The sequence below is a fragment of the Miscanthus floridulus genome, chromosome 14 (assembly GCF_019320115.1).
Source record: "Miscanthus floridulus cultivar M001 chromosome 14, ASM1932011v1, whole genome shotgun sequence".
NCBI classification, from domain to species: domain Eukaryota; kingdom Viridiplantae; phylum Streptophyta; class Magnoliopsida; order Poales; family Poaceae; genus Miscanthus; species Miscanthus floridulus.
The window spans coordinates 4,125,575-4,145,848 of NC_089593.1; the positions used below are offsets into that span (position 1 = coordinate 4,125,575).

At 47.7% G+C, this 20,274-nt stretch overlaps 2 protein-coding genes and 1 pseudogene across 4 annotated transcripts; all 3 read left to right on the forward strand.

Moving 5' to 3' along the window:
* The first annotated feature begins 2,463 nt into the window (after positions 1-2,463).
* LOC136504760 (uncharacterized) lies at positions 2,464-7,585 on the forward strand. 3 transcript variants are annotated; one of them, XM_066499749.1, is made up of 3 exons: positions 2,585-2,719; positions 4,061-4,322; positions 6,447-7,579. In XM_066499749.1, exons 2-3 carry the CDS (start codon positions 4,232-4,234, stop codon positions 7,385-7,387), a joined length of 1,032 nt encoding a protein of 343 aa, XP_066355846.1. In that variant the 5' UTR covers positions 2,585-2,719; positions 4,061-4,231; the 3' UTR covers positions 7,388-7,579. The 3 variants fall into 3 exon arrangements, with proteins under 3 accessions (XP_066355845.1, XP_066355846.1, XP_066355848.1); XM_066499748.1 differs by lacking the exon at positions 4,061-4,322 and having other exon boundaries at positions 2,464-2,719; positions 6,447-7,585; XM_066499751.1 differs by lacking the exon at positions 4,061-4,322 and having other exon boundaries at positions 2,595-3,194; positions 6,447-7,582.
* A 90-nt stretch (positions 7,586-7,675) lies between these two features.
* Positions 7,676-14,359, forward strand: LOC136504761 (PP2A regulatory subunit TAP46-like; annotated as a pseudogene).
* Positions 14,360-17,412: 3,053 nt separating this feature from the next.
* Positions 17,413-18,297, forward strand: LOC136505818 (probable calcium-binding protein CML36). The gene has a single exon (XM_066500959.1). The coding sequence runs from the start codon at positions 17,509-17,511 to the stop codon at positions 18,094-18,096; it is 588 nt and encodes a 195-aa protein (XP_066357056.1). The 5' UTR covers positions 17,413-17,508; the 3' UTR covers positions 18,097-18,297.
* Positions 18,298-20,274: the final 1,977 nt, after the last annotated feature.

Here is a 20,274-nt window from a genome sequence, read left to right on the forward strand (position 1 = left end):
CCCAACGGCTTCATTTGGCCCAGTAAGGGAGGCAGCCCATGAAGCCAGCCCACCCCGCCGCATATATAAGCCGCTGCCCGCTGCCTCCCTCTCCATCCCTAACCCTAAGTCCCTAATCCCCATTCCTCCCCCGCCGCGCCGTCTACTCTCGCTCGCTGCCTCGCTCTCGCTCTCGCATTCGCGATCCACCGCCACCGCCGCTCTCCATCGACCATTGTCGTCCGTCCTCTCTGGCATCGGTGACCTCACCGGCGCTCCTCCACCTCGCACTGAGTTCGCTAACCCCATCTCCTCCCTCCTTTTCCTCTCCTATTTCCTCTCGCTCTCGCTCGGAATCGGTGAACCATGTGAGTTCATGTTCATGTCACTCCCTCCTCCCCCACCTCACCGTCGATTCTAATCGGTGTCTGTCTCATCCTCTGGCTAGCTCGCTGGCTTCTTCATCTCCGGCACTGGGCTTCGGGAAAGCAGGTTCGTCACTTTCCCTAACCCTAGATCTGCTCTTCTCTGCTCTATCTCTCTCTGATCTCTGTCTCTCAAGTGTCATCTCTCACTCTTCTTCTTCTTTGCGTGCAGGTTGGTGCCTGACGCCACGTCTTCCTCCTCTGGAGTAGACATGGCCAGGCCGCCAAAGCGCCTGTTGAGGGACGGTGCTGGAGCTGCTGGAGGTCGAGGTCGTGGACGGCTGTCCGGCTCGTCCACGGGCGGTTGTGGTTCCGGCTCGCAATGCGGGGGGAGGATCAGCATCCCCTCGGCGACGGCGAGGACCAGGCGCCGCACCCGGACAACGAGCTGGAAGTCGAGGACGACGACGACCTACGTGATGATGCAGCCAGTCTGTTCGACATCGACCTCGGTGATGGCAACCAGCCCATCGATCTCGATGGCGATGACGGTGATGGTGGAGTTGAGGTCTCCACTGACACTCATGGTACCTCAACCACCTCTGGTAAGAAAGTTTCCTGTATGAGAAAATTCAAGTTGCTGCCATCTGTAAACATTGTCGGGCGCGATACACTACTAGATCGTCTGCTGGCACTGGCCATTTGAGATGGCACATGTATTCCTGTATGAGAAAACGTAATCATGCTAGTATGGTCCAGTCTAAGCTTGCTCTGAATCCTGATGGTTTGAAAAATTAGGTGTATGATCCTATGCTTGCTCGCACTGAGTTGTGCCGTTTGATTGCTAGACTAGACCTTCCTTTAGGGATAGGTGAGACACATGCTTGGGAGGATTACATTAAGCGTGCTCATAATCATCTGTTCAAGAAGGTTTCTAGGCAGACCACCACTAGAGATATGTGTAAACTTTTTTGATGAATAACGTGCTATTCTTATGAAATTTGTGTTGCCTGTTGCATCTTCTGTTTCTTTGACATCTGATATTTGGTCTGGTAATGCTAAGGATAATTATATTTCTATTGTTGCTCATTATGTTAGTGTAGATTGGGAGTTACAGAAAAAGAAGAGAACCTGGACCTGGAGGAGGCATTCAAGAACCTCTTCCTCGATGAACAAGACGAAGGCAGCGGCACCGACACCGGCAGCGGCGGTACTGCTGGTGGTGGATAGAAGAAGAAGAGAAGAGGAGAGGTAGTCACTCACTCAACTGAAACTTCCATATTGCTTCTTTACATTCAAGTTCACTAACATTGCTTGCTTCTGTACAATTTTGCAGGTACTTTTGGTGTGACAGAGTGAGACAATGAGTCACTATGAATGTTGCCACTGATGTTGGCAATTGGCTATTGTAATAGGATAGAACTTTTGCTGCTATGAACTTACTAAGTCACATTGTCACAATGACTTTGCCACTGATGTTGGATATTGTAATAGGATAGAAGAACTAAGACTTTGACACTTTAGAGCTGGCTGTACTCCTTTTTTCTTTCTAGGGTTTCTCACAAGGGTGAGTTTTACCTAGAAAGGTTTTTAATGAGGCAGCATTGCACAAAACAGCTCATATTCATATAATGATATAATCTTGTCTTTTGTCTCTTATCTTTGTGTTCTGAGTTGTGAGTTTGAGACTTGTGTCTTGTGAGTTTGAATTGTGATTGTGAAATGTGAATCCTGTGGTTTAGAATTATGAGAATATGAGTTTTGAATCTGATGTGAATCTGATGGTTTTGAATCTCTGAGTTGTGAATCTGGTGGTAAAATCATGTTGAAAATGATCAAGTCCTTAAAGACTTAGTTATTTTTGCAGCCGGGCTATGGGCCGACACGGCCCGGTGAAAATGGTCGTGCCCAACAGGCGGCATGGCACGGCCAAATGGCCCATGGGCCGTGCCTTGGGCCGGAGGCCAGGCACGAGCATGCCATAGGCACGGCACGGCCAGCACGGTGGCCCGGTGAGGCACGACGCCATGTCGGGCCGGCCCGCCATGCCGCCAGGCCGGGCCGGCACAGCCCGATGGCCATCTATACCTCAGTGGCATGGAAGAAGTTTTGATTTTTTATAATGGCGCGTTGCGTCTCGTTCCTCTTCTCCCTCCCCAATCCCCGCCACGGTGCTGCTGCCCACGCTAGGGTTTTACCGCCGACGCCGATCTCTCGCTCGCATCCGGGCGACCCGCCCGATCGGGATGGTGGAGGAAGCGGGCGACAGGACGCAGTTGCAAGTGCGGCTCAACCACCCGGCGGCGGAGGGCGACGCCGGCCTCCCGCCGGCGGCCCTCCTCGGCGGGGCGTCACGGCTCCACGCCGTCGACCAGGTCCGTTCGTTCCCGCGTCCTCTGGCTCGCTCCGGACTTTCTCCGGAACCTCATCTCGCACGGCACCGTCCCTTGCCGATCGCTGCACGTTTCCGCGCCGGTTTCAGTTTCTGGCTCGCGGTGTCGTCTTCCTCGTGCCTCACGCGCTCGCCGCGCAGGCGCAGCACCCCTCCTGCCTTTTCAGCACTCGGCGGGCGTCGATATACTCCCCCTCCAGGATAGGCACTGGCACCCCCCGAGCCCCCATTCTCGCTCCGCGAGGTTGTTCTGTGAGCGGCGGATTCCGGGTGCTCGCCATTTAGGTGGCTCCGTCTGGTGCAGCCCGGCGCTCCGGCGAACCGTTCGTGGAGTTGGGGCGGGGTGCTCCTCCTCTTACTCCTCACGATGGCGGCCTGGAATCGGTCGAGGGACGTGAATAGCGACCCTGAGCACTCGGGCCGCACTTCGCGTCCTCCTCTGCCTCGGCCTGATAACGGTACGGTCGGATTCCTCTCCCTCTCTCTGAACCCGATGTTCCGATTTGGGTGGTATCATCCGTAGTCTCTTGTGTTGCGATCGGATTTGAACTTACTCGTCACTCGATGTCTAGATCTGTTCCTTATTCTTTGTTTATCAGATGATTTGGATACTGATTCAAGCTTAGGATCAGAGTTATTACTGGTTAAACATGCCTGTTGCTGTATGCTTCCTCATGTATATGAACTGTTTTTTCCATTACGCGATGAGATGCCAGAAATGTTATCTCTGCATGATTATCACATCTATCGGGGATATCCATTTCTTTTGGGGTTGGGGGGGGGGGGGGGGGGGGGGGGGGGGGGGGGGGGGTTAGGAATTGGGAGGGCACTGCAATTGCGAGATAGCAGTGTTGTACATGTACAGGTGGGGATTCAAAACATCTATTCAGACGCAGTCCAGTCTGCAACTCTGTACAGTGCATAGTATTTTGAAGATGCATGGAAGTGCTAGTATCCGTTACGTACTGCATTTGATTTCAAATACTGAAATGGCCGTTGCGCGCCATGGATTCAATGGCTGGGATCTTCCGGATCCATGGCTCGCTTTGCGCCTTTTGCGCCATCTTTGATTTGTATACTTTGTCGTTCCCGCGTCCTCTGGTACTTTGTCGTTCTCGCTTCCGACTTTCTCCGGAAGCTCATCTCGCAAGGCACCGACCGACCCTTGGCCGATCGCCGCACGTTTCCGCTCCGGTTACAGTTTCGGGCTCTCAGTGTCGTCTTCCTCGTGCCTCACGCGCTCGCCGCGCAGGCACCACACCACTCCGCTTGCCTTTTCTGCACTCGCCTGCACCGATATACTCACCCTCCACCTCCACGATAGGCACTGGCATTACCGGAGCCCCCAGTATCGCTCCGCGAGGTGGTGTTCTGTGTGCGCTGAGCGGCGGATTCCGGTTGCTCGCCATTCGGGTGGCTCCGTCTGGTGCTGCCCAGCGCTCCGGCGAACAGTTCGTGGAGTTGGGGCGGGGTGCTCCTCCTCTTACTCCTCACGATGGCGGCCTCAAACCTGTTGAGGGACGTGGATGGCCACGGTGACAACTCCGACGGCACTTCGCTTCCTCCTCTGCCTCGGCCTGATAACGGTACGGATGGATTCCTCTCCCTCTGAACCCGATGTTCCGATTTGGGTGTTATCATCGGTAATCTGTTGGGTTGCGATCGGATTTGAACTTACTCGATATCTAGATCTAGTCCTTGTTCTTTGTTTGTCAGATGATTTGGATACCGATTCAAGCTCAGGATCAGAGTTATTACTGGTTAAATAAACTTGCCTGTTGCTGTAGGCTTTCTCATGTATATGAACTGTTCTTTCCTCTGCACGATGAGATGCTAGAAATGTTATCTTTGCATGATTATCACATCTATTGGGGAATAGGAATTGGGAGGGCACTGCAATTGCGAGATAGCAGTGTTGTACTTGTACAGGTGGGGATTCAAAACATCTATTCGAACACAGTCCTGTCTGCAACTCTGCACAGTGCATAGTATTTTGAGGATGCATAGAACTGCTAGTATCCGTTATGTGCCACGTTCAATTTCAAATATTGAAATGCTTGTTGCGCGCCATGGATTCAATGGCTGGGATCTTCTGGATCCATGGCTCACTTCGCGCCTTTCACGCCATCTTTGATTTATGTACTTTGTCATGTTGTGCACTTTGTCGTAACGCCTAGTTGCTTGTTCCGTCCTGAGTAATAAGTAACCGATGTCCGTTGATATATCGAATACGACTGCCAATGGAATTACTGACTACCATTGGTCCCACACATGGTGTCTGTACCTTTTTTTTCAAGCAACAATATGACTTCAAAGTTATGATATGCTGCAAGACACATTTTCACTTTTTTTTCCTTACTAATTATATTATCATTAAATGAATGACACGATGATTCCCCTTGTGTAGGGGGTAGATACTTACCTTTAGAAGCAATGTTGCCATTTTTGGATCAAACTCTTGTGTCAAGAATTATGAGTGTTTCCCCATATTTAGCATGTGACGTGTATAACTGTCTGATGTTTTCTGCACACCCTTGATCCTCATTCATATGAATGAAGACTAAGTGGAGGACCATTCATTCAATTTATGAGTTTATATCCTAATCTGGAGTGTTCTGAGAGGGCATAGCACCTTGCAGCTATAGGCTCAGAAGCTAGTAATCCTAGGATGTTGGTTTATATGGATAAGCTAAGTTTTACCCTTTAAGGAAATGGTTTTGGTTTAAGGTTAGGGTTTTCCTTATCATTCTCGATAACCACATGATTTGTGCGAATTTTAGGAAACTTAATGTTCCTTGCCCACTATGTTTGTATCTATTTTTTCAGAGCTATTAGGATAAGCACCCAACTCTATGTGTTGGAACCAAAATAAAGTTACAGCATATCATCATAGCACCAGAACATCGGCATAGTGGGAAATTGCTCTTCTAACAGACCAAGCACGTGAAAGATAGAACCTGGGCTTGTTTCTTGACATCATACCTTTTTTCTTTTCTTGATCTTCCTTTGAACTGCATTTCGATTTTCCAGTTTCAGTGTTGGAAACTTCTCATTGCCATTAGTTTCTTACATCATGGCTGGGTTTCATTAACTATTTCAGTAATATGTGTAATTGTCCATTTTTGTTTCTAAAATATTGGAAGAGTTGGTTGTAGGTGTTTGTTTATAATTTTTTTTAGAACAAATTGGTCAGCACCATTTCCCTACTGAAACAAGCATTACTGGCGCAAGGTCATCATATCTTGGAAACAACAATCCCTTCCGGTAATTAGAGAGTGGCACACAGCCAACATGTAAAGCTAGCGCCGCCATTAAAATTACAATGACATGACATCATATTTTTGTTTTCTCAGATAATGTACAAGTACAAGAGCTTGTTTGGCGACTTATCTTTCTAGATGACACCTTGAGTGATGACATAATAGCTTCTAAATGTATCTTTCTTTATGGATCAATTCAAATATTCTCTGCAGTCGAAAACATGGATGATTGTTTCAATTTTTATCTCTGGGCTATTTGGTTTACTGAACTAATTTTAAAGTTTCAGTCTGGTATCTTCCAAATTTGCATGTTGGAATTAATCTAGCTATAAGACAATTCTATTTATGTTCTTCCAGATTGCTGAATGCAGTACATCACGGAATCTTTTGTCTTTCTGCATTGCCGTGCTGCTACCATGAATTCTGATAGCCATTTTTTCATATGCACAGGGGACAATGTCTGCCCAGTCCCATTATGGGAAAGAGAATTCTGCCGCAACGCTTACGACATTCCTTGGGAGACCTTCTGCGATAACAAGCGATTTATTGAAATATTATTCAAAAACGTCATGGACTGGGATGATTCAGGAGCGCTCAAGAATTTCGAGGACGCAAAGGAAAGGTTCAGGGCAAAATATTTTGGCAAACCTTATGAGGATCCTGTGCTAGACCCTGATATATACATCGATGAGGTCGATAACCACTGCAAAGTTGACCCGGAGTTGGTTGCTGGCCTCGATAAGATAGCTGGCCTGGACTTGGTAGCCGACCTGGGTTTGGGAGGCATGGGCAACATGACACCCATGGATTGGGGAGCACCTATTGGCAATCTGATACCCACGGGATGGGGACAACCGGTTCCTAATCTGAAACCCACTGGATGGGGGGATCCAGCCAATCCGACACCTGACACTGCTTGGGGTGGACAGGGAAATCAAAGACCAGAGGCGGTCTGGGGAGCCCAGCCTTCATGCACACCAAACAACGGTAACATTAACTTGCATGGAGGTAGACCATCCAACAATTTGCACCAGCAGGGGGTGGATCCAGGCCACCCGTCATCTGGAACTGCAAGGATGCTGCCCGGCGGTGTCAGGATATGGATCAGTGGCGTCAGCGGTGGCGGCGGTGGTGCTGGCAGGAATTGGAACGGTGGCGGTGGCGGCGGTGGCCGTGGCAGCAATTGGAATAGCGGCGGCCGCGGCAATCAGATGGACCAGGCCGAGGGGCAAAACCAGCAGAGGAACCGTGGCAGCATGCAGAGGAACCAGAACGTGTGGCATCACCAGATGAGGAGCATCGGCCGGCAGCAGCAGGGTCAGAGGGGAAGGAAGATGGAGTGGCGTTCGGTTCAGCAAAACAGGGCTCCCAAAGATGATCCTGCCGCTTGATCTCGCAAGCCAGGCGAGCCCTGTAAAGATGATCCTGCTGCTGATGGCACAGGTGGTGCCTGTAAATACAATGTTTGTTTGTTGGAGCTGTGTGCTGCCGCTGCTGCAGCTCTTCCGGAGCTGCTGTAGTCTTGGTTTACTTCTGTGGTACTGATGATGTTATAATGTTAATGTTAATGGGAGCATGACAGTTTGGTGCAAAGTTAATAGTTCCCCGCCTGGTTATATTGCACTGTCTATGCATAGAGTACTCGTTTATTACTAGCTCTGCTCATCTTTTCAGTGCAGCCTGCAGACAGAGAGTATGACGCGATGGTCTATGGTCCGGATGTTCCGGTCGCTCCGGCCCGGCCACAAATATTGACGCCGGCCATGTCTCCGGCCGCCACGACATCCATCAGGAGAGATGAGGAAGGGAAACTGAACCGTGCGTGTGCAGGCACGTCACTGAACATTCTGTCAGCATCGGTCGGTCGGTCTCGTTCGTCTCGCCCACGCTTACGACACGAGCTCCTCTGCTTTCGCTCCTCCCTGCGAATCCGCGCCGCCGCCGGTGCCCGCGCTAGGTCTTTGCCGCCGATCCCCCTCGCTCGCTTCCGGCAGGGGCGACCCGCACGGTCGGGATGGTGGAGGTGGAGGAGGTGAGCGACAGGATGCGGTCGCAGATGCGGCTCCACCACGGGGACGGGGAGGTGGAGGGCGACGCCGACCTCCCGCTGCCGGCCCTCTTCGACAGGGCGTCGCGGCTCCACGCGCTCGCCTGCAGCTCCGCCCTCGGCCAGGTTCGTTCCTTCCTTCGTTCCCGCCCTCTCCTCTTCTCCCCCGGCTCGCTTCATCCGTCCTTTCCCGTAATCGCCAACAGTTAGGCTTGGGTTTCTGCTTGTGGACAGGAAGGGGTCCGCGAGGGTGTGGAGCTGCTGCGGCGCTGCGACGGCATGGTCGGCAAGCTCGGCCTCTTCTCTCCCAACGAGACCAAGGAGGACGTCTCCACCGCCAACCTCAAGTACCTACTCGTATGTCCGTCGTCCGCCCGCCCCCCTCTCCTCACTCTGTTCTGCTCACTGTACACGTTCATGGAACAGGGCGTAATAAGATGGTAGTACTATACGCCTAGTCATTTAGTCCGTTGTCGGTAGTCACATGTCACTTTTTAGTCAGTTTTCAGTACAATCGCAGCAGTGCTAGGAAACCTGGAATTGTTTCGGTGATTCACTTATTGATCATTTGTTAGGTTATTGTTATGTCTCTTCAGCCCGTTCGGCTGGTCAGGCTGTGCTGATTTTGGATGATTCAATAGTATTCTGCGAGAGAGAATAAGCTAAAACAAGCTTATCTCTGGTTGGAACTTTAGGTCCCATACTACCTTGCGGAAATGACTGAGAAGATATCACAGGACGATCGGATCCCGATACTTAAGGCATCACAGCACCATGCGAAGGCCAGTAATTTACTATGCCACATTGTTTTTGTAGATGCAGCTTCTTTTTTGGGTTGGTTTGTAAGATATGTCTCACATGGTAGGTACAGGTACTCTGTCGTCATGCCTCCTGTTTCTCATGTATTAGTAAATAATAATAACTCCTTTTGTGCTCTACAGGAGTTCATTGCTCTATGTGAAGTGCTGGAACTTATTCCAGAGGACGAGCTAGAATTATCTAGACAGGAGCAGCCTGATACTATGGCTAACAGAAGAGCGCAGAAGGTGAGACCGAATTACATTTTTCCCCTTCAACTTGTTGAGCAGTTTGTCTCTATAATTGAAACAGGGTAACAAATGGAACATAGTTCTCTCATCATGCTTGCATAATCTTTAATGCGTAAGCTTATCACTCATATCGTAGCATGTTTAGGGTGGGATTTTCCTGCAAAGTTCGCTCCTTACAATTTCATGATCCAGGTCGCCCGGTTCAAACGTCAAAGGGCTACAGAAACGAAGCTCCAAGAGATCAAAGAGAGGAAAGAAAGGCGTGCACGTTCATCGAGAGCAGCTGCTTTATCTGCTCCCATTGAAACTGGGGAGGAAGATGATCTGGAAGATGATGGGGAGGAAGAAAGAGAGGTTAGCATCCCACAACTGAAGCTGTTATGTGTTCATGATATGTTTATTCTGGTTCTATCTTTCAGCATATTCAAATTAGAATGAGCTGTGATATTTAGACCTTAGAGAATAAAAATTTGCTCTCCCTGATACCTCTGATTTTAATTTATTAAGTTTGTGATGCTTATAGGGGAGCTTTACGAATTTGATGCATGTAGCTACTAGCTAGGTTCTTAAATACCTGCAGGGAGCTACCACATGCCCTGTCATGCTCCTTTTTGTGCATACCAAGCCGATGAGGATCTTTCTTGTTCTCTCTGATAAGACTGACGCAGCCCTACCATAGAATTTATCCCATAGCAATAAAATCCATACTACACAACAACAACAACAACAACAAAGCCTTTAAGTTCCAAACAAATTGGGGTATGCTAGAGTTGAAACCCAGCAGAAACAATCAAGGTTCAGGTACGTGAATAGCTGTTTTCCAAGCACTCCTATCTAAGGCTAAGTCTTTAGGTATATTCCATCATTTCAAGTTTTCTTTTATTGTCTCTACCCAAGTCAACTTCGGTCTTCCTCTACTTCTCTTCATGTTACTATCCTGGCTTAGGATTCCACTACGCACCGGTGTCTTTAGAGGTCTTCGTTGGACATGTCCAAACCATCTCAACCGGTGTTGGATAAACTTTTCTTCAATTGATGTTAACCCTAATCTATCACGTATATTATCGTTCCGAACTGAATCCCTTCTTGTATGACCGCAAATCCAACGCAACATACGCATTTCCGCGACACTTATCTGTTGAACATGTCGTCTTTTCGTAGGCCAATATTCTGCACCATATAACATAGCAGGTCTAATCGCCGTCCTATAAAACTTGCCTTTTAGCTTCTGTGATACCCTTTTGTCACATATGACACCAGATGCTTGGCGCCACTTCATCCACCCTGCTTTGATTCTATGGCTAACATCTTCATCAATATCCCCGTCTCTCTCTAGCATTCATCATAAATATCGAAAGGTATCCTTTCTAGGCACTACTTGACCTTCCAAACTAATAACTTCTTCCTTCCGAGTAGTAGTGCTGAAGTCACATCTCATATACTCAGTTTTAGTTCTACTAAGTCTAAAACCTTTGGACTACAAAGTCTCTCACCATAACTCCAGTTTCTGATTCACTCTCGTCCGGCTTTCATCAACTAGCACTACATCATCCGCGAAAAATATACACCAAGGGATGTCCCCTTGTATGTCCCTTGTGACCTCATCCATCACTAAAGCAAACAGATAAGGGCTCAAAGCTGACCCTTGATGTAGTCCTATCCTAATCGGAAAGTCATCCGTGTCTCCATCATTTGTTCGAACACTAGTCACATCATTGTTGTAAATGTCCTTAATGAGTCCGACATATTTCGTTGGGACTTTATGTTTGTCCAAAGCCCACCACATAACATTCCTTGGTATTTTATCATAAGCCTTCTCCAAGTCAATAAAAATCATGTGTAGGTCCTTCTTCTCCCTATACCGCTCCATAATTTGTCTTATTAAGAAAATGACTTCCGTGGTTGACCTTCCGGGCATGAAACCAAATTGGTTCATAGAGACCCGCGTTATTGCTCTCAAGCGATGCTCGATAACTCTCTCCCATAACTTCATAGTATGTCTCATCAACTTAATTTCCCCGGTAATTAGTACAACGTTGAATATCCCCTTTATTCTTGTAGATCGGTACCAATATACTTCTCCTCCACTCATCAGGTATCTTGTTCGATCGAAAAATATGGTTGAACAGCTTGATTAGCCATACTATAGCTATGTCCCCGAGGCATCTCCACACCTCGATTGGGATATCATTCGGTCCCATTGTCTTACCTTCTTTCATCCTTTTCAACGTCTCTCTGACCTCAAATCCTTGGATTCTCCGCACAAAGCGTCTATTTGTGTCATCAAAAGAGTCATCCAACTGAAAGGTTGTGTCAGCATTCTCACCATTGAATAATTTATCAAAATACTCTTTCCATCGATGTCGGATCTCATCCTCCTTCACCAAAAGATGCGCCATTTCATCTTTAATGCACTTAACTTGTTTGAAGTCCCTTGTCTTTCTCTCACGAACCCTAGTCATCTTATAAATGTCATTCTCTCCTTCTTTCGTACTCAAATGTTAGTAAAGATCCTCGTACGCTCTACCCTTTGCCACACTTACAACTCGATTTGTAGTCTTCTTTGCCACCTTGTACTTCTCTATGTTGTCCACACTCCTGTCATGGTAAAAGCGTCTATAGCATTCTTTCTTTTCCTTAATAGCCCTTTGGACTTACTCGTTCCACCACCAAGTATCTTTAGCCTCGTCTCCACTTCCTTTGGTTGCTCCACACACCTCTGAGGCTACCTTCCGAATGTTGGTTGTCATTTCTTCTATATGTTGTTTATGTCCTCTTCTTCCTTCCAAGAGTCCTCTTTGATAACCCTTTCCCTGAATACCTCTAACGTCTCCCCTTTCAGTTTTCACCACTTTGTTCTTTCAATCTTAGCTTGTTTATCCCTACGGGCACGCACCTGAAAACGAAAGTCTGCCACCTAAAAGCTTATGTTGAGAAACAACACACTCCCCTTGGTATCACCTTGCAACCCAAGCATGCTCGTTTGTCCTTTCTTCTTGCGAGGACAAAGTCAATCTGGTTAGTGTTGTCCGCTACTGAAGGTCACTAGATGAGATTCTCTCTTTCTAAAGAAAGTGTTGGCTATCATCAGGTCAAAAACTACCGCGAAGTCCAGAACTTTCCTCCCCCTTCCTGATTCCTACTACCTATACCCAAAACCTCCATGAACTGCCTCGAAACATGTGCTTGTAGTATCCTACATGCCCATTAATATCTCCTCCTATAAAAAGCTTCTCACTACTAGGTACAGCTCTAATCAGGCCATCTAAGTATTTCCCAGAACTGTCTCTTAGCACTCATCGTCGAGGCCTACTTGAGGGGCATACGCACTAATTACGTTCAAGACCATATCACCAACGATAAGCTTGACTAAGATAATCCTATCTCCTTGCCTTCTCACTCCCACCACACCATTCTTGATGGCTCTTATCAATCAAAACTCCTACTCCATTTCTATTCGCGATTGTCCCTATGTACTAAAGCTTGAAACCTGTATTGTCCACCTCCTTCGCCTTCTGACCCTTTCATTTAGTCTCTTGAACGCATAATATATTTACATGCCCCCTAGTCGCGGTATCAACTAATTTTCTTAACTTATCTGTAAGCGACCCTACATTTCAACTACCTAAACGGATTCTAGTTGGTTCGACTAGCTTTCTTATTCTTCGCACCCGTCGACTCAGATGTGAAGACCCTTGCTCATTTTTCACTACACCCGGACGTCGATGTAGCGCGCTACTAAGGAAGCGACGACCCGATCCTAGCTCACTTGACACCATGCCTAGATCACGACACGGCACGTCACCAAGGGGGTGCCGACCCGACCCTTGCCCATTTAACACCATACCCAGGTTCCGATATGGCGCGTCGCTAGGAGGGTTACACCCCAACGGTTTTCTTTCGGGTTTCATCTCCATTAGAATGGCTAGATTTAACGTTGGCTCGCCACGCCTATCACAACCCTCCTCCTTTACTAGGGCTTGGGACCTGCTATGTTAAGACAACATAGGCGGAGTTAAAATCCATACTGCAAAGCCTTCAAATTTTCGAACATTGTTCTCTCCTTTCCCCATGACTAACTAGTTCTTTTTTATCTTGTTTCGTATCTTGTCAATGCGTGCACCCACATCATATTCTATTATTTTGCACTTTATTTTTATAATATCAGAAAAATATGCTTTGGTTCTCATTTACTTCTATGCTGCAGGCTGTTAGCTACCATCTCATTGGCTCTCTGCAAGGTTAGTTTGATGTGGCAAAAAATATTACACAATGCTGCTTGTAGAGTTTTGAAGGACGGGCCTAGTGCAAGCGGTAGAGTCTTACCGCTTGTGACCGGAAGGTCTCGGGTTTGAGTCGCGGTCTCCTCACATTGCACAGGCGAGGATAAGGTTTGCCACTGACACCCTTCCCCAAACCCCGCACAGAGCGGGAGCTCTCTGTACTGGGTACGCTGCTTGTAGAGTTTTGTTTCCCTGTTTTTTAAAATTGTATAACTTGCATTCATAGTAATATTTGCTGGTTGCTGAACTATAATAGGTCTGTCTTTATTTCCTTATATAGGCTTTTGATCTTCTCGACATGCTGAAGAAGGAAGAAGAAATGCTTCTATCTGTAAAGGAAAGACAGGCAAAGGGTAACGCTAAAGGAAAGACAGGCATGTACCGAAGTACCCTGTGATTCACTTTTCTGTTGCCCTTTTATGTTGCTTGGATCGTAGGCTGCCAACAATGAGCATAGAAGAAGCTGGTTTGCGGGAGATGAAAATGATGGAGAAATGGCAAGAAAGGACCGCCAAGATGATCGAAGAAGCCAACTCTGCCTGGCACGAGGATGGCGCTAGTTGTTCAGCGCAAGAGGACGAGGATGCCGACGAGGAGAAAGCAAGGGCATGGGACGACTGGAAGGACGACAATCCTCGTGGTGCCGGCAATAAGAAGCTCACTCCCTGTGGCTGAACTCCGAAGGGAATCGTGTCCTGTGCTCTGAACTGAGAGAGCTTACCACTTGCAGCTAGGCATCAGGTCTGTTATCAGTGTGGCTGGGCCTTGGAGCGTTCGGTTGCGCATGCGGCATGTCACCTCTGGGCTTGGAGTTGTCGCGGTTATTATGGGCTGTGGCAGTTCAATTCTTCGGATAGGCTACAATTCTTTTCTTGGGCTTTGCTACGTTTTGTTCGGCCTTTTCTTCTTTTTCTTCTTGGTCTATTTATTTATTATATTGTATACACATTCCTCTAAAAAAAACTATACTGTACAATGCACCAGCATTCACTTTTCACATATCTTTTTTTTTTCTTTCTGAAGAGCACGCTGTCTGTACCTCGCACTTTCGTCAGCTGAGACTGTACCAAACGCATGGTACTTTCGTCAACGACATCGTCACGTCAGGGAGCAGCCATGGGTGCTAGCCTAGCTATAGTATACCGTACACGACACAAAATTTTGACTAGTCCAAGCTTATTAATTTTTTTGCTGACATGGATCATGACGCCACAATCTGGATGGAATGCCAAAGCTTACTTGATGTTGCCGTCACACATCGTCTTGGCCTATATACATCCTTTTTTTTTGTTTCATTTTTTCGTGTTGTCCCAAATTTCGGTACAGGCAGGATCGCAGTAGGTGCCACGATGCCATGCCAGCGCGCCCAGGCCGCAACTCGGAGCCTCCGAGGTGGCCGATAGAACTAGTGACGGCAACATCATCTTCGCAAATTACTAGAGGAAAGGGACAGAGGTGTCGTTGCAGTTAAGCATGTCCTGCAACACCGCCACCTCGATAGCATCGTACGTGCTCGTGCTCAGCCTATAGAGCTCATGGGAAAAGTTGCATGCGGGCTACCAAAACAAGGCGCGTGCCTGGGTGCGTGGACGGGGAACAAAGGAAGCATACGTGTATAATTTTATGTGTTTACTAGGAATATCTTAAAAAAAGTAGAATTTTATACGTAACTCTGCTTCTTCATTAGAAATGTCTCAAAAAAAATAAAATTTTATATGTAATTTTGAGTCTTCACTAGTAACGTCTCGAAAAAGTCGAATTTTGTGGAACCAGCCGCATCATGCCGATAGAGCTTATGGGAAAGTTGTGTGTGGCGGCTGCGACGAGGCATGTGGTCCTAAGCGCGTGGGCAGGGAATAAAAGAAAGGATACATGTGTAATTTCGTGTCTTCACTAAGAACTCCTCGGAAACATATATTTTTATGCGTAACTTTTTTTTGTTGCGTCTTCACTAGGAACATTTCAAAAAAGTAAGATTTTATTATGCATAATTTTGTGTCTTTACTAATAGCGTCTCCAAAAAGTAGAATTTTGCGGAACCCGGTGCATCATGCTGATAGAGTTCATGGGAAAGTTGTGTGCGGCGGCCGGAACTAGGCATAGGCCTATAGGCGCGTGGGTAGAGAATAAAAGAAAGATACATGCATAATTTCGTGTCTTCACTAGGAACGACTCAAAAAAGTAGAATTTTATGCGTAATTCTGCTTCATTAGGAATGCGTTAAAAAAAAAGTAAAATTTATTCGTATTTTTTAGTCTTCACCGGTAACGTCTCGGAAAAGTCGAATTTTGCAGAACCGGCCACATCATGCCGATAGAGCTCATGGGGAAAGTTGCGTGTGGCAGCTGGAACGAGGCACGTACAGGCCTCAGCGTGTGGGCAGGGAATAAAGGAAGGATACATGTGTAATTTCGTGTCTTCACTAGGAGCATCTTAGAAAAGTATATTTTTATGCTTAACTTGCGTCTTCACTAGGAATGTCTCAAAAAAGTATATTTTTATGGGCTTCACTAGGAATGTCTCAAAAAAGTAAAATTTTATGCGTAATTTTGTGTCTTCACTAGTAACATCTTGGAAAAAAGTAGAATTTTGTGGAACCGGCCACATCATGCCGATAGAGCTCACGGGAAAGTTGCCTAAGGTGGCCGGAACAAGGCACAGGACTAGGCACGTGGGTAGAGAATAAAAGGAGGATGCATGCGTAATTTGGTGTCTTCACTAGGAACGTCTCAGAGAAGTAGATTTATATGTGTAATTTTGCGTCTTTCATTAGGAACGTCTCGAGAAAAGTAAAATTCTATGCGTAATTTGTATCTTCACTAGCTAGGAACGTCTTGAAAAGGTAGAATTTTACGGAACCGGTCGCATCATGTCGATAGAGTTCATGGGAAAAGTTGTGTGCGGTGGCCGGAATAAGGCACAAGCCTAGATGCGTGGGTAGAGAACAAAAGAAGGATACATGCATAATTTCGTGTGTTCACTAAGAATGTCTCGGAAAAATAGATTTATATGCGTAATTTTGCGTCTTTCACTAGGAACGTCTTGAAAAAAGTAAAATTCTATGCGTAATTTTGTGTCTTCACTAGGAACATCTCGAAAAAGTAGAATTTTATGGAACCAACCGCATCATATTGGTAGAGCTCATGGGGAAGTTGCGTGCGGCGGCCGGAATGAGGCGCAAGCCTAGGCATGTGGGAGCCTGGGAGGGGAATAGAAGAAGGATACATGCATAATTTTGTGTCTTCATTAGGAACGTTTTAGAAAAGTAGATTTATATGCGTAATTTCACGTCTTTCGCTAGGAATGTCTTGGAAAAAAGTAAAATTCTATGCGTAATTTTGTGTCTTCACTAGGAACGTCTCGGAAAAGTAGAATTTTACGGAACCGGCTGCTTCATGTTGATAGAGGTCGTCATGGGAAAGTTGCGTGCCGCATCCGGAATGAGGCGTAGGCCAAGGCACGTGGGAGGGGAATAAAAGAAGGATACATGCTTAATTTCACGTCTTCACTAGAAACGTCTCGAAAATTCTGCGGACGGCAGAGATTTTGGGAACAGTTACAATTTTAAGCCAAGGACCGCTTGTTCACTCTACTCCTTCCTTATCAACGAGAGACAACAGCCAACAATTGACCATAAATTGTTACCATACCAAGGTCAATATCAACCCCGTCGTGTGCCCACACCTCTCTATATTATTACCAACACGACACCACTTCCTCCTACTAAAAAATTATTTACTCCACTTTGTGTAAATATATATACCAGCATTGGTAATAATCAAATAATGTTTCGTGTTTGGCAACTTATTTGCATTTGGTTTCATGTTGTTTTCGGCGTCCCCTCGGCGTGAGCTGACATCACCTAGAGCATCGCACTCCACGCAGCAAGTGTGGTAATGTGCGAAGCGGTTGGCCGTTACTTTCCCGCGCCCGGCGCGAAGCTTCCTGGAAGCTCGCTTCCCCCGTGCCGTCCTCCCCACCCCTATAAACTCCGGCCTCCCGGACCCTCTGGTCTTCTCCATCCTGCTCGTGGTCGGTCGGTCTCGATCGATCGCCTCCGATCCCCACCTTTCCTTCCTCGACGTGTCCTCCTCGATCGCCACCTGCAAGCAAGGTACGTACCAACCATAGCCATGAAGCTTAGCGTGCCGTTCTGCGGCGGCTCCTCCTCCTCCGCCGCCTCTCCCAAGGCGAGCAACAAGAGCAAGAGCACGAGACGGTCAAAGGACGGCAAGAAGAGCGGCGGTGGCAGCTCGTTCAGCTCCACCGCGTCCTCCCACGACTGCGCGTCCACCGTCACCACGCCGCGCACCGTGCTCCTGCCATCCTCGCCACCGCGGGCTGGGGCTGGGACTAGCAGGAAGCCGCCGACGCCGGCGGTGACGCGGGAGGAGCTGGAGGTGGCGCTGCGCCGGGTGGTCTCGAGCGAGGAGGAGCTGGCGGAGATGCTCGTGGAGGCGGACGCCGGGCTCGTCGTCCCGGAGGAACTCGCCAACAACGCGGCGGACGACGAGGGCGACCTCAGGGAGGCGTTCGCGGTGTTCGACGCCGACGGGGACGGCAGGATCTCGGCCGAGGAGCTCCGCGCCGTGCTCGCCTCGCTGGGAGATGACTGCTGCTCCGTCGAGGATTGCCGCCGCATGATCGGCGGCGTCGACGGCGACGGCGACGGCTTCGTGTGCTTCGACGAGTTCTCGCGCATGATGATGCATGGGATGTGATGCACTGTGCCGCTGTGCGTGCATGTCGGCTCTTCTGTGCCGTCGATATGATCGACCGAGATATCAATGCTTCTATATGTCTTCTCTCTAATGGTCTTGCGGTGGAACCCAACAATTAAGAGTGTCTAATATATGAGCTTCGACACTGAAAACTATGGGGGTTGCTAAAATTGAGATGTCTGATTTTGAAGCTTTTTTCAAGCAATGAATGTGAGCCGTCCGATAAAGATCTCACAGCTCTGCTCTTTTTTTTTCTTCCTCATGCCATTTTTCTATCTTTCTTTCTTCCACATCACGCTGTCGGGCGAGCGCGTGACTCCGCTGCCGCCGTGGCACGACAGGGTCTCGCCGGAGCTCCATGGCCGCAGTCGTCGAGAGCTTCGGCGAGACCCTGCCGCTCCTGCGGCGGCCTCTGTCTTCTCCTCCCCCTCCCGCCGCCGCCATGGCCATCGTAGCCCCTGCCTTGACCTGGCCTAGCTGCCTTCTCCGCTGCGAGAACCTTAACTGCCGCCCTCCCGCCATCCCCACCGCCTGGTCGGTCTGCCTTCCTCGAGCCCCTTCTAAGCCCAACAGAGTTGGGGAATAAGAGAGGGAGAGTCAGAGAGAGAGAGGACGCTGAACCTGCCGCTGCCTTCTTCTTCTTTGTCGGCATGGGCGTGGACGTGGGAGAGTGGGGCGCGGCCACATGGGACCGGGTCGCCTGAAATTGAGATCGATTTCTAGCACCTGCAGTATAGGAATTGTGGAAAATTATAAACATTACTAACTTTTGATTATTTATAGTTCAGGGAATAATAAGTTTTGTATGTAGAATTATATTCAATTATACTTACAAGGGCCCATTTGTTCTGCTGAAATTTGGCTTATATTGATGCTTATGGTGATTTATTGTGAGAGGGAAAATATTATTCGTTCGCTGAAAAGTAACGCACGACGAGGATCTCATAAATTTTAATGGATTTTAAAATTATATTTTAAAGAAGTTACTGGTAAAATAAATGTGAACAAAGGCCCTGCAAAGTCTAATGCAACACGTATTGAATAGACTTAAATACACCAAAGATCTATTATGTCACGGTGTGCCGTTTAGATATGCAAACTCGCTTTTAATTTCTTCTAGTTCAGTAATCACCTTGCTGCCTAGGTGGCATGGCTAAAGTGGATGTGGCAGAACCGTCCGAGGTAACACACCGTCGGAGGCGCTCGTCTTCTACCAGACACTAAGCACCCCGAAAGCAAGCTACATCGGGCGGATTCCGTCGAGCACACCCCAAGGGAGAACTAGAATGATCCACGTTTTTCCTCCAGGATCCAATAATGAGAACGAGTTTACAATACTTAGTTCATTTCATACAACCAGAGTTCTTAGAAATATCTAGTACCAAGTTCAGGGTGCGGAATTTAAATAGCGGAATTACAATAAACATCTAACGGTAGAATACAAGGATCCGTCTGTGTCCACCAGAAGAATCCTCCACACAACAGCTACTCTTCAAACTGCACCCGCAATAGGGGTAAATAAACTCTGAGTACACGAAGTACTCGCAAGACTTACCTGACTAGTGGGAATAATTTCCCGACTCCAAATGATATGATAAGCTTTATGGGTTGTTGGGTTTACTTTTCACAAAAAAGCATTACTAGTAGTGGGTCCTTATGTATGTTTCTTATTACCAGTCATGAATAGTTTATTATCTAGCCATTCTATGTAAGCACATGTTCTACTTTCAAACAAGAGTTCAGCAAACAGATCCATTTCACCATCTTTCATCTTTCAGTTCTTACTACGGTGCTAGACTGTAGACAAGCCGTACCGAATTACCCGACGATTCATGAATCAATGTGCCCACCTGGGTACCCTGAAATACACGCCCCGCTTGTACCCTAGGCACAAGCAGGACCAATCCACCACTCTCCTGTCAAGGGGTCTAGATCCTCGTCCAAACTTGGACTCCAAGCTCCAACACCTGAGTCCCGGACTCAGTGCGGTGCTTAGACCTTCACCATCCCGGCCTCCAATCAGTCGGTCCGGAAAGAGCCGGAACCCATGACAAGAGAGCAATGAGCCTTCTCTGCTCCCATAAACAAGTATGTGCTCAGGATAATAAGTCTGTGACTTGCCTAGAACCCAATGCAACAGTCGGTCCTTAACCGACACGAACAGAGAAAATAGTGTAA

Coding starts and splice junctions, on each gene's coding strand:
- LOC136504760 (XM_066499748.1), top strand. CDS start 2,467: ATGGCGCGTTGCGTCTCGTTCCTCTTCTCCCTCCCCAATCCCCGCCAC. Junction 2,720..6,446: donor GGCTCCACGCCGTCGACCAG/GTCCGTTCGTTC, acceptor TCATATGCACAG/GGGACAATGTCTGCCCAGTC.
- LOC136505818 (XM_066500959.1), top strand. CDS start 17,509: ATGAAGCTTAGCGTGCCGTTCTGCGGCGGCTCCTCCTCCTCCGCCGCC.